Source organism: Spermophilus citellus, assembly GCF_964194105.1.
Source record: "Spermophilus citellus genome assembly, chromosome: 6".
Taxonomy (NCBI): Eukaryota; Metazoa; Chordata; class Mammalia; order Rodentia; family Sciuridae; genus Spermophilus; species Spermophilus citellus.
Window position 1 is genome coordinate 114,072,451 of NC_138187.1, and position 12,820 is coordinate 114,085,270.

At 41.4% G+C, this 12,820-nt stretch overlaps 1 protein-coding gene across 1 annotated transcript; it reads right to left on the minus strand.

Annotated features, from left to right (window-relative positions):
* Positions 1-7,732: 7,732 nt before the first annotated feature.
* On the minus strand, positions 7,733-9,644 carry CCDC185 (coiled-coil domain containing 185; the record flags this gene model as incomplete). Its single annotated transcript, XM_081300300.1, has 1 exon — positions 7,733-9,644. Exon 1 carries the CDS (start codon positions 9,587-9,589, stop codon positions 7,733-7,735), a length of 1,857 nt encoding a protein of 618 aa, XP_081156426.1. The 5' UTR covers positions 9,590-9,644.
* Positions 9,645-12,820: the final 3,176 nt, after the last annotated feature.

A 12,820-nucleotide genomic window follows, 5' to 3' on the forward strand; every position in this document is an offset into this window, starting at 1 on the left:
ATTCCATATGTCACATCTACATCTGTCCATCTCTAGTCCACCAGTAGTCCCTGATAGTCTGTAATGTTCTCCATTTCTACAATTTTGTCATTGCAATAATGCTATATTTAAACAGAACTACACACTGTGTAATCCCTCAGGATTGAATTTTTTTTCACTCTGCATAATTCCCTGGAGATTCATCCAAATCATTGTGTGTGACAATAGTTGGGTTCTTTTCATTGTTGTGTAGTATTCTGTGGTCAGGCTGTACCACAGTTTGTTTAATCTTTCAGCAATGTAAGGACATCTAAGTTAACCCTGTTTTCAGGCTATTGTGAATAAAGCAGTTATAAACATTCATGTGCAGGTTTTTGTTTCAACATGAATCAATATAAATTTCTCTGGCAAAAATTCTACAAGTTCAACTACTGGGTGGTGTCACTTTTATACATGGCTTTTCAGAGTGCTTACGCCATTTTATTTTCCCAGCAGGAACATATGAGTGATGAGTTTCTCTGCATCCTTGCCAGCATTTGGTGTTGTCACTCTTTCTTATTTTAGTCATTCTGGTTGGTGAATAATGATATCTCATTGTGGTTTCAATTTGCATCTTCCTGCTCTGTAGCTTATCATCCCATCCTCTTAACAGACTCCTTCACAGAGCGAAGATTTTAATTTTAGTCAAGTCCACTTTATCAATCTTTCCTTTATGGATTGTGCTTTTGGCATCAAGTTTAAGAACTCCCTGCCCCTAGATCCTGAAGATTTTCTCCTGAAAGTTTTATAATATCACAATTTACATTTAAGTCTAGGATCCATTTTCAGCTATTTTTTTTTAAGAGAGAGAGAGAGAGAGAGAGAGAGAGAGAGAGAGAGAGAGAGAGAGAGACGGAGAGAGAGAGAGAATTTTTTAATATTTATTTTTCAGTATTTCGGTGGACACAACATCTTCATATTATTTTTATGTGGTGCTGAGGATCGAACCCAGCGCACCGTGCATGCCAGGCGAGCGCGTTACCACTTGAGCCACATCCCCAGCCTCTCAGCTAATTTTTGTATAAGATGGGAGACTTAGACTCAATTTCTTTCATCAACCCCCCCCCAATCTACTTGCTCCAGCATTATTTGTTGCAAGATTCATCCTTCTCTGTTGAATTGCTTTTGCATCTTTGCCAAAAATTATAGTCAAACCCATTTCTGTGTCTCTGTTTTTGACTCTCCTTTTACATTCTTTTGACATACGCGTCTGGTCCTTTATCAAGACCACACCATCTTGATTACTGTAGCTGTCTAGTAAGTCAGGACATCGAATAGACCAATTCCGCCCTCTTTTCTTTTTTGAAATCATTTTAGCTATTCTAGTTCTTTTGCCTTTCTGGATAAATTTTAGAATAATCTTGTCTGCAGCTACAAAAAAATCTGGCTGGGATTTTGATAGGAATTACAATAAATCTGTATCTCGGTTTGGGGAGAATTGAGTTTTATTATATTGATCCTTCTAATCCATGAGCAGCATGTCTCTCCATTTATTTAGTTTTACTTCCATTTCACCAGAAAAGTCTTATGCATGTTTTGTTAGATTAACATCTAGATATTTTTTTTCTGATTATAAACAGTATGGTGTTTTTAAAATTTTAGTGACATGTATTTATCAATAGTACATAGAAATACTATTGATTTTTGTATATTGATCTTGTATCCTCTTTCTCTTACTGAAATCATTATTTCTAGAGTATGTATGTCGATTTCTTGGATTTTCTACAAAAATTATATTTCTATCAAAGAAGAATAGGCTTATTTCTTCCTGTCCATCTGTATTTATTATTATTATTATTATTTTGCCTCCCAGCACTGTTGAATAAGAGTGGTAAAAATACTTGCTTTGTTTCTGGGTTTGAGGAAAAACATTTTGGCTCTCACTATGATGAAGTTAGCTGTAGGATTTTTGTTGATGCTCTTTATCAAGTTAAAGAATTTGTCTTCTATTTCCATTTTTCTGAAAGTATTATTTATGAATGGGTGTCAAGTGATATGCTCATGTGATTTTTCTTTTTTAGCCTGTTAATATAATGTCATTAACATAGTGATTGATTTTAGAATATTGAATCCACCTGGCTTCTTGGAATAAACCCCATTTGGTTGTGGTGTATAATTGTTTTTAACATATTGCTGAATGTGGTTTGCTAATATTTATTGAGGATTTTTATGCCTACATTCATGAAGGACACTTGTCTGGTTTCTCTTTATTTCATGCTGTCTTTACCTTTGGTTTGGTACTAGGATAATACTAGCTTTATAACATGAATTTGAAAGTGTTCCTTACTCAGGAAAAGGCTGTGTAAAATTGGTATTAATCCTCCTTTAAGAGTTTGTGAAATTCTTGAGCAAAACTATCTGGGCTGGAGATTTTATCGAGTGGGGTTACAATTATGAACTTAATCTTATTACAGTTATGGGGCTATTTAAATGATCTATTTTATAATGGGTAAGTTGTGAGAATTAGTTTTTTTTTTCAGAGAGTTGGTTAATTCTTCTAGGTTGTCAAATTTGTGTGTGTAAAGTTGTTCACAGTGTTTATGTATGTGTGTGTGTGTGTGTGTGTGTGTGTGTATATGTATATATATATATATATATATATATATATATATATATATATATATATTTGTACCAGGGATTGAACCAAAGGGTGTTTAGCCACTGAGCCACATCCTCAGTCCTCCCCCACACTCCAGCCCACCCCTCCATTCCCAGCCCTTTTTAAATTTTTTTATTTAGAGACAGGGTCTCACTAAGTTGCTTAGGGCTTCTATAAGACTAAGGCTGAGGCTGGCTTTGAATTTAAAATCCTCCTGATTCCTTATTCTTTTTTTTTTTTTCGGTCTGAGGATTCTGTAATAATATACCTGATTCATTCATTCATGAATATATATTATATATTGGTAATTTGAGTCATCTTTTTTGTCAGTTTCGCTAGAGGTTTGTCAATTTAATCAAAATTTTCTAAGAACAGGGTCTTTGTTTCACAGAGTTTTCTCTATTGATTTTTGTTTTCACTTTAATTTTTAGTCCTTATTGTTTTCTTCTGCTTGTTTTGGATTTATTCTTTTCCAGGTTCTTGAGGTGGGAGCATGGATTTTTGAATTGACACTTTTCCTCTTTTCTAATGTATGTAGCTAATGCTATAATTTTTCCTCTTGCTATGGTTTTAGCCATGTCTCATATATTGCACATTTTATTTCCATTCAGTGCTATATATATATTGGTACCAGGGATTGAACTCAGAGGCACTCAACCACTGAGCCACATCCCCAGCCCTATTTGGTATTTTGTTTAGAGACAGGGTCTCATGAGTTGCTTAGTACTGTTGCTGAAGCTGGCTTTGAACTCAAGATCCTCCTGTCTCAGCCTCCTGAGCCTCGGGGATTACAGCTGTGCACCACTGTACTCCGAAGTGCAATGCATCTTTAAATTTCCCTTGAGACTTCCTCTTTGACTTATGGATTACATAGAAGGGTTCTGTTTAGTTTTCATGTGTTGAAGGTTTTCCTGTTATCATTCCATTATTGATTTATAATTTGATTATATTGTTTTGTACGATTTCAGTTCTTTCAAATTTGAAGAGTTTGATGTAGGGCACAAGATATGTTCTATCTTAGAATGTGTTCCATGAAGACTGGGGGAAAAATGCATATTCTTCTGTTGTTGGATACATCTATAAATGTTGAATAGACCCTACCCTGTTGGTTGGTGAGCATTCTTAAGTTGTATGTTTCTTAATTTTGTTTAGTAGGGGTATCAGTTGTTGAGAGGGGATATTGAAGTCTCCAACTGTTCAAATGGATGATTCGTCTATTTCTCATTTCAGTTCTGTTAGTTATTGCTTCTTGCATTTTGTAACTCTATTGTTTGATATATACATATTTAGAATTGCTATGTCTTCTTGATGGATTGAATCATAAAGTTTATATTCCTTTGCCTCTGGTAGTTTTCTTTGAATACTTCTCTGATATTAATATAGCCACTTTTTTGAAAAAAAAATTGTTTTCAGTCCATGGTTTATATTTTTATTGTGTTGATCAAGAAAATTTTCCCTTGTCTTTAGTTTTAGAACTTTGACTATGGTATATCATGAATTTCTGTGGATTACTCTTTATGGATTATCCATTGAATTTATGGTTTACCCTTTTGGGGGTTTGCTTAACTTCCTTACTGAATTTGTCATTATTTCCTTGAGGATTTTTCCATCCTTGTCCTTTTCCTACTTTCCTTCTGGGATTCCTGTGCCATTAATGTTAGATCTTTTGCTATAGTCCCACAGGTCCAAGAGGCTCTGCTGTTTTTTTCCAATAATTTATTGTTTCTCAGATCAGAATTTTTGTTTTTTTTATCTTCCAATCACGGATTCTTTCTTGTTTCCTACTCTGTTGTAAAGTCAACCCAAAATTATATTTTCCAGTTCCATATTTGCCATTTGGCTCTTCTTTATACATTTTGCTTCATTACTGAGACTGTCTTTTTTGATTTAAGTATGTTCACAATTACTTGTTACATTTTTTTTTTTACTAAGGATGTTTTGAAATGTTTTTTAGGTAATTCTAACATTTCTTGTTCTTCTGTTAGCATTTATGGATTCTTTTTTTATTCCATTTGAGATATTCTTGGTTCTTGGTGGAGGGATTTTCAGTTGAAACCTAGACAACTTGTGTACTGATGCTAATAAAACTTTTAACTTTCCACTAGGCTTCCTGTGACACCCTGCAGGAGTGTGGGAAGGTGTCTATGGAGCTAGTGGTTGAGAGTCTAGGCTTTGTGTGGTCTCTGCTGACATTGCTGGGAAGGAGAAGCGAGCTTCTTGTTACAACCTGGTGAGGGTAGAAATCTAGACTCCTGGCTGGGTCTTTGCTGGCTTGGGTAAGGATGAGGTCACAGGTTTTTCTGTGGTGTTTGGCTGGAGTAGGGTGATTATCATCTAAAATATTTCTGCCTTGTTAGGTTGCCCTTCCCAAGTGTTTTGGCTGGAAAGATTAGGCTTGAATTGGGACTTAGTCTGTACTTGGTGTTTGGGGGTTATCAGTTTCTTCAGCTTCAGGTTGAGGATACGTGAAGCAAAAAGAAAACCTAGGAAATGTACTACTGTGTGATTCCTTAAGTCCTGAGGTCTCCAGTCACTCTGATTTATCCTCACCTTTCATATACAGTGTTCATGTTTCTTGTCGTGTTTAAGGGAAGGATAGGGAAAAGCCTACTCTGCTTCTGTCAGTGTTAGTTTGTACAAATCATTTCTGCCAGTAACATTCACAGAGGACTGGACAAAAGTATGTAAGTCTCTTGGAGCAAAGAGATGAAAATATAGGATAAAAATCATGAGATGTGTATGTGGATTCAAAATAGCCCCATGAGAGGCTTTTGACTGTATATTGACCACCCCATGTTATGCATAAATGTAAAGAAGTCCCAGACAATGACTCTAGCCTCAGGTTGCTTGCAGTCTAGTTAGGAAACCAAGATGTAGATTGCAAAATGCATATGCTACACAAAGCAGTAACTATTAAGTGTTCATGAGACATGCAGTTTGTCAGAGAGATACTCAAGAGGGGGTGTCCAGAAAGGTCTCACATTTCACAAAAGCAACAGAATGTGAACTAAGCTCAGGAAAAAAACAAAAACAAAAACAAAAAAAAACAGGCTTGGATATGGTGGAACAAGGAAGCTGGTGAAAAGGCATCAAGATGGGGAGAATAAAATGACAAAGGTATAAGGTCAGTATTATGAATAATAAAATCCACCATTATATTTATCTGGTATTATTAGAATCTGGGCATTATGTCAAATATCTTATTATGTTATTTAATCATTCCTTGGAATGTGCCATTGAAGTATGAATTATTTCCCACGTTACAGATGAGGAAACTGAGGTTCAGGGAAGCAACTTTCCAAATATCACATAATTGTATGGAGGGAACACTAGGATTCGTGCCCAGGTCTGTCTGAAATATATTAAGCAATAACCCTAGACTACCTGGATTGCATGCAATACTTCTCTAGATGATGGAATTGACTACTCTGAGCAAGTAGAAGAGAATAAGGTTGGGGTTTGAGGCATGATGTGTGAACCCTCACATTTTTTAGCAGGGGACTCCATGAACATTTCTGAGGGACTCTACAGCAAGCCTCTTTGGGGGGGGGGCATCAGGGAGTGGAGACTTAGGGTAGAGGAAGAAAACATAATGGAGAAGATGACCTGGTTTCCAGTAGCTAGGCGGAAAAAGTGGACGTCACACATTGACCTCTGCACAAAGTCCCTTGTCAGGTGAACTTTAATTTAATTAATATTAAATCGAATATTAAAACTAATTAATATTAGTAATTTCAGTATTACTAATAAACCGGCACCATGGTACATACCTATAATCCCAGTAGCTCAGGAGGCTGAGGCAGGAGGATCATAAGTTCAAAGTCAGCCTCAGCCACTTAGTGAGGCCCCAAGGAACTTAGCAAGATACTGTCTCTAATAAATAAACAAACAAATAAAATGGGCTGGGGATGTAGCTCAGTGGATAAGCACCCTGGGTTCAATCCCAGGTACAAAAAAAAATACTAATAAAACAAAATAATTCTTCTGGGACTTATTAATTCTGTCCCTGTCTGTCTCTATCTCTGTTTCCCCTTCATCCTTCTTCTCCTTCCCTCAAAACAAATGTTACCTTAGAATCTTTCTGAAGAAAAAACATTCAGAGCTTTTCAATGGAGACTTTGAGATGCGAATGGGTTAATTTCTATTTAGCTGCTGGCTCCTTATTTTAAAAATGTCATGTTACTGAGTCATGCTTAGTCAGTCATTCAGAGCCTAGTTAAGTTAATTAAACACAATGTGGGTAGATGGAAATGACATCACATACCTCCTTCAAAAGAAGCAGAGGAGAAACAGAGGGGAAAAGGAGGATTCCAACAGAATTTTGTTGCATAAGACTGGATAGAAACAACAACAACAAAATCAGACCAAATATATTCCAGTGATCTCTCAAATGGGACAGTCAAGACACTGTGCTGGAATTATAATCAGGTTCAGGAGCACAGGGAGGGATGGCCAAAGCAGTCCTCAATCTGGGAGGAATTGGAGTTTATAGAACATTCTACAAAATACATTCCATGGAATGACCCATGGAGTGTGTGTGTGTGGTGGGGGGGGGTGTCCATAGTTTGTTACAAAACACTAATTAAAGAAATGTTTCATTACTGCAAGTCTTTTCAGAGCCTTTAAAAATTTAAAGTGCACTATAAACTCTCAAGAGGGAACTTAATATCCAAGATTCCCAGATCTACTTATTCACAGAAATTCTCCTACCCCACTTTTTTTTTTCTTGGAGATTTTAATTATGACTGGTCATTCACACTTTATTCTTTTGGAAGTTCTGGGATAGGAAAAGACTTATACATGGCACAAACTGTATCCCCACATGTAGATTATTCTCTGGTTCCTGGAGGATATGCCTAATGTCTGCCTCTAAGATTTTTTTGAGAGCTACATGAATATTTTCTCTTCAAATAAAAATTTACAAAGCCAAGCAATTTTCTTCACAGCCCCAAATTTCTAAACCACCCAAGTGAATCAATAAACTAGTTCATGAGAGGAAATTGCAGCTATTTTATATACTTTTAAAAATCAATAATTGTAATCAGATTATAAACCCGAATCGCTTGGCCACATCTCTCTCTGGCTGCTGGGGCTGAAGCTCTTTGTCCCCAGTTCTCAATAGCCCCCTCTCGGCTGATGGGCACACAGCTGGGCCTCTGATGTCCTCTGATCAAAGCAGCTGATGGGAAGCCCTCTGCCATTCTCTCTCCTGGAGGTGAGAGAGCCCTTCTGAAACTCTGACAAGGTGGGATCTTTCCCGCGGGAGAACTGCTCCATTTTCTGCTCCTTTTTCTTAATGGCTTCCTTGATGCCCTCAATGTGGCACTTTTCCTCTTTTTCGGCTTTCAGCTTCAGAATGTGATGATTCTTCTCCCGCAGGATGTTGAGCTCCCGGAGGCGCTGTGCCTTGTCCCTGGGGGTCCTGTGTGCGTGACTCCTCTCCTGCTGGCTCTTCTGCTCGGCTAGCTCCAATAAGATCCTCTTGTGCATCTGCCTCTGCTCCTCCGACTCTACGGCGTGACACTTGACCTGTTGGAACTGCTCTTCCTCCTTCTGGGCCTTCTCCTTCAGCTGTCGGTACTGCCCCTTCAGCAGGCCCTCTTGGATCTCTTGGGACCGCATGGAATTCTGCTCCAGCGACAGCTTTCTGAGGAGCTCCTCGGCCTTGGCTTGGCAGTCCATGAGCACCTTGCGGGCCTGATAATTGACGAGGGAGCTCAGGTTGGTCTCCTGGACCTTCTTGGTGTCCATCGAGTGCAACTGCCTTTTGTGACAGGCCTCCTCCAGCCTCTTCCGCAGCTGCAGGTTGTTCAGTTCCCGCAAGCTCTGCAGTAACCTCTCCTGCTCTCGCAGGCGCTGAGCTTGGCACTGCTTGCGGTGCTCGGCCTCCACGCGCGCCCTCTCCATCCTCGCTAGACGCTGGTTCTCGGGGTCCTGCAGTTGTGACTCCCACCAACTCTCTTTCTGGATCGCGTTCTTCGAGTGGCCGTCCCGCCGCCGGTAGTGATGTTCGCGGCCCCGGCGACCCTTGCGCTCCTTCCGTTGCTGCCACTGCTCTTGACTCTGCTGCAGCAGCAGCCGGCGCTCTTTCTCCAGGGTCATCTGGACCTTTTGGTCTGAGCGCTTCAGCTCCTCCCAAGCGACTGCCGCCTGTTGCTGCAGCTCCCGCATTCTTTGGGCTTTCTGGAGCCGGTTTAGCACTAGGGACACGATCTTCTGGTCCCTCGAGGACATCACCGTCTCTTCCAGCTTGCACTTGAGAATCTGGTTCTGCGGGTCTTTGCTGGAGACCATGGGCTGGGGATACTGACTGGCTAAGGACTCCATCAAATCATTACAGTCTCTTTGCTGGGTGTACATACAGGCCGACTGGGTCCTTAACTCTTGGGAAGGCACGGAGGACTTGTCTGTGTGTAAAGAGGAACAGGACCAGCGACCTACGTGGCTGCAGATCGGCACTGCCCACTGGTCTTCACTCGGTGCCTTTCCTACTCCAGAAGCCACACTCGGGGGATTGGAAGCTCCCCCGGGGTACCGCGGGGGCGAATCTGTCTGGATGGAAGAACAGCGTTGGCAGGACTGAGTCTGTTGGGGTTGCAGATGGAGCTGCTGCTGCCAGGCCGAACTGGGCTTGGTCCCGTCCTCCCCCCAGGCTTCTTCTAGGCGTCGGCTGCCCAATCGGTGCTTCCGGACGCGGTCTGGGGGCCTCCGGGTCAAGCGAGTCAGGCTGCGGCTTTCCAGCGGCGAGGTGTTGTACCAGCGCGTGCGAGGCCGCGGCGTGAACGAACACCCGGGAGGCAGCTGGGACTCTGCCGCGTCACTCCGCGAATCCGACGTACAGCCCCAGGGGCCCGAGGCCGGTTTGGTTTCGGGCCCATCCAGCCGCATGGGGGACCTGCTCTCTGCGGCCGGCGGCGAGGTGTCCCAGAGGTTCCTGTAGCGCCTCGGGGAGAAGTGGCGGAAGCCCTCCATGTTCCCTCCCAGCGCGCCCAGTGTCTGCGTGAGCGTCCCGCGGCCTCCAGGAGGCGCTGCGGACACCCACTCCACCCTTGGATCCTGGGGGGTCCCAATCGCCTGTGACGCTCTGGCCACTTCACAATGCGCCTGGCGCCGCCGGCTCCTCGAAGCCCGCGGCAGGGAGCTGAAAGGAGCTGGTTGGAGGAAGGTCTGTAGGAAATCAGAGATGACCTTTAAAGCTGAGGGTGAATAGTGAGCCCCACCTGTGTTTCAGGCAGGAACTTGAACTTGCATACCTTGAATTTTAAGAAAGCTTCCACCGAAGTCGTCACCCTCAGAAAAGAATGCTGTAGAATGGGGGGTGGGGGGAGTCACGATATGTGTGAATTAAGCAGCTGTGGAAGCACATTAATATGCAGCACCACCTTTTGCTTTTTGAATTACCAAGGCCGAAACATGCTTTAATGTTTACGTTTAAAACTTCAGCACAGGAAAAAGACAATTCTGATTTTTCCCGAATATGGCAATTCCTGCTTTAGTCAAAACATGAATGTTGTGTATACATTTCTGAAAAAGTATCCGTGAATACCATGCAGAAATCACAGTTATTGTTGTTGTTTGTTTAGTCATTTTTCTACAATTTTGTGCCATTCTTTGTCCTTGCTGAGGCACCCCCATCCCCCTTAATGGGAAAAGCATTGGATTTGGTTAGGAAAACTTGAGCTTGACTCTTCTGTCACTTTCAACTCCTGTGATCTTGGGCAATTTGCCCTCATGTTCTGGAAAGGTGCCATGCCATTGGGGAAATGGGGCTGATAATACCTGTAATATAGGGCTGTTGGGAGGATGAGGTAAAACTGTATGGAAAGCTTGCCACCATAATACATTCAATAAATGTTATTTTGATGCCCTGCTAAGCTTCTGTGAAAATTTAAAACTCAAATTAACATACGGGGTGACAAAAATTTCTACAGATTTATAGCTTAAGAAAAGATGAATGGTTATAGGAATAGAATTGCTAGAAAGGGATAACCCCCCCCCCCTCTTTTTTTTGGCCAAACTGTACTATGGGTCTTGGGTAAGTCATTTCCCTTCTCTGGGGTTACGATGGTCTAATGGTTTGTTTCCCTCCAAAATTCTATGTTGAAATTTAATAATCATCGATAATAGTATTAAGAGGTAGGAGACTTTGGAAGGTCATGGGTGAGTCCTTCGCAAATGGGATTAGTGCCCTTGTTCCAGAACAACCAGGTCACAGTGCATGAGAACTAGCCCCAGGATGTTGTGAGAATGAAAAAAGAGGTAGTCAGATCCAGGATTTCACAGAGTACAATTTATTGGGGATTACTGATAGAAGTATGGTCCTACTTGCAACAGCAAGATGAATGCACCTCTATAATCTGGGTCAGAAGTAGGAGGTTTATAAAGCAGACAGAACAAGAGTGACTTCATCCAAGTCAGAATGTACCTGGTTTATCTTAAGGACATCAGGCTCATATCTAATGATCAGGTCACCAGGCCCTGATTATAAAGCTCAATATTACTATTCTAATGGTTTTGATCATTTATAGTGTGCTGGGAAAATATTTGGAGAAAACCAAGCAGGGTCATTCAGGAGCCATCCTGGTGGTTACAACTCAAGATGGCTGCAGATACATCAGGCTACAGCCATACTACCCTTATAAAAGGATTCCACGCAACTCCCTCATCTGTTCTGCCATGCAAGGACACAGTGAAAAGATGGCTGTCTATGGACCAAGAAAGGGGCCCCCACCAGACTCCAAGTCTACTAGGGCTTTGGTGGTCTTGGACTTTCTGCCTCTGGCATTGTGAGAAATACTTATATGCAACTCAGTCTATGAGATTTTGTTATAGAACCCAAATGGACAGGAGACCTAAAAGGAAAAATTATAGATAACATTCTTCAAATGTGACCTTAAAGAAGAAAAATGAATATTTTCCTCTCCAGTTCTCTTCACCCGTATCTCCTTGGAGCTTCACAGCAACCCCAATAGAAATGATAACATTTTCCTCAGGATAAATCTGAGACTTGGCTATATTAACTGATTTTTCCAAAGGCCATTTGGTCAACAGTGGAAGTTTTGAATTCAGCTTCACTTCTTTTTCTGCCTCTTAGGAAATGCACTATTAATTGAGACATGCTTTTAAGATGCAAATCACAAAATACACATTATCAGAAGTAAATCAGAGGGCCATGGACTCCATGTCCTTGAAGCCTCTTTGCATCCCTAACTGCAGTGCTGGAGCAGTGAGGCGCTCGACCTGGACAATGTCTCCCTAGCAGCCATTACTTCTCTGAGGACAAGAAGTTTCTATCCTCAATGTCTGTGGGTGCCACTCACATCCTCATTCAATCAATCGATGTGATTATAATCCTTACAAGGATATAGAAAATTTAAAAACATTAAACCAAATTTGAAATAGAATTACTTAGCTTTTGTAAATTAGGAAATATTTGGGCATGAATTGAGTTATGCTGATAGCTGAGCAACATATCTCTCTGGTGAAGCTTTGTAAAACATTTTTCATGAAGTGTGGCTCTGGCCAATTCCCAGGCCACTTCCTGTCACAGAGAAGCAGTCTTAAGTGGGTGAAGGCATATTCCCCTTATCTCCCCCCGCCAAGAGCCAGAGATTGGCCACCAGTCAACTCTGCTTTCACCAAGTCACTGAGCAGTCATCTCACCATGAGTCTCAGCATCCTCATCACTGCAGAAGATGAACCAGTAAAGGCTCTTTCAGTCCCAAGTGAAACTGAAGAAGGGTTTAACCTATAAAATGCCTCAGATTTTGTTCTGTAAAGCCAAAATGAGTTAACCCATGAAAAACCCTTAGAACAGTGCCTGGCATGTTGTAGCTGCCTTATAAAATTAGCCACTGGAGTCATTATCATTATGCCCAGAGCACTAAAGATGATAGTTCTGTAGGGCTGAAAAAAGACTTAGTTTGAGACAAAGCCAAATTAGAACCCAAAGGCTCAGATTTCAGCTTTGAGCTCTTTGGCCTCTTGCTTCCTCTGAAGGTTCTCAGAATTTGTCATGAAATCACGCATGGCTCGTTCACCACTACGGTGATGGAGTAAAGGACATAGTCTTAACTTTATAGCGCTATTGGTTGGAACTTTGGGCCAGGATTAGAAAGATAGCATCACTAGAAAAAACATCCAGGTAACAGATGTGATAAGTGGTTAAATGGTCACCTTAACTGAGTCCCCAGGGGAGAGACG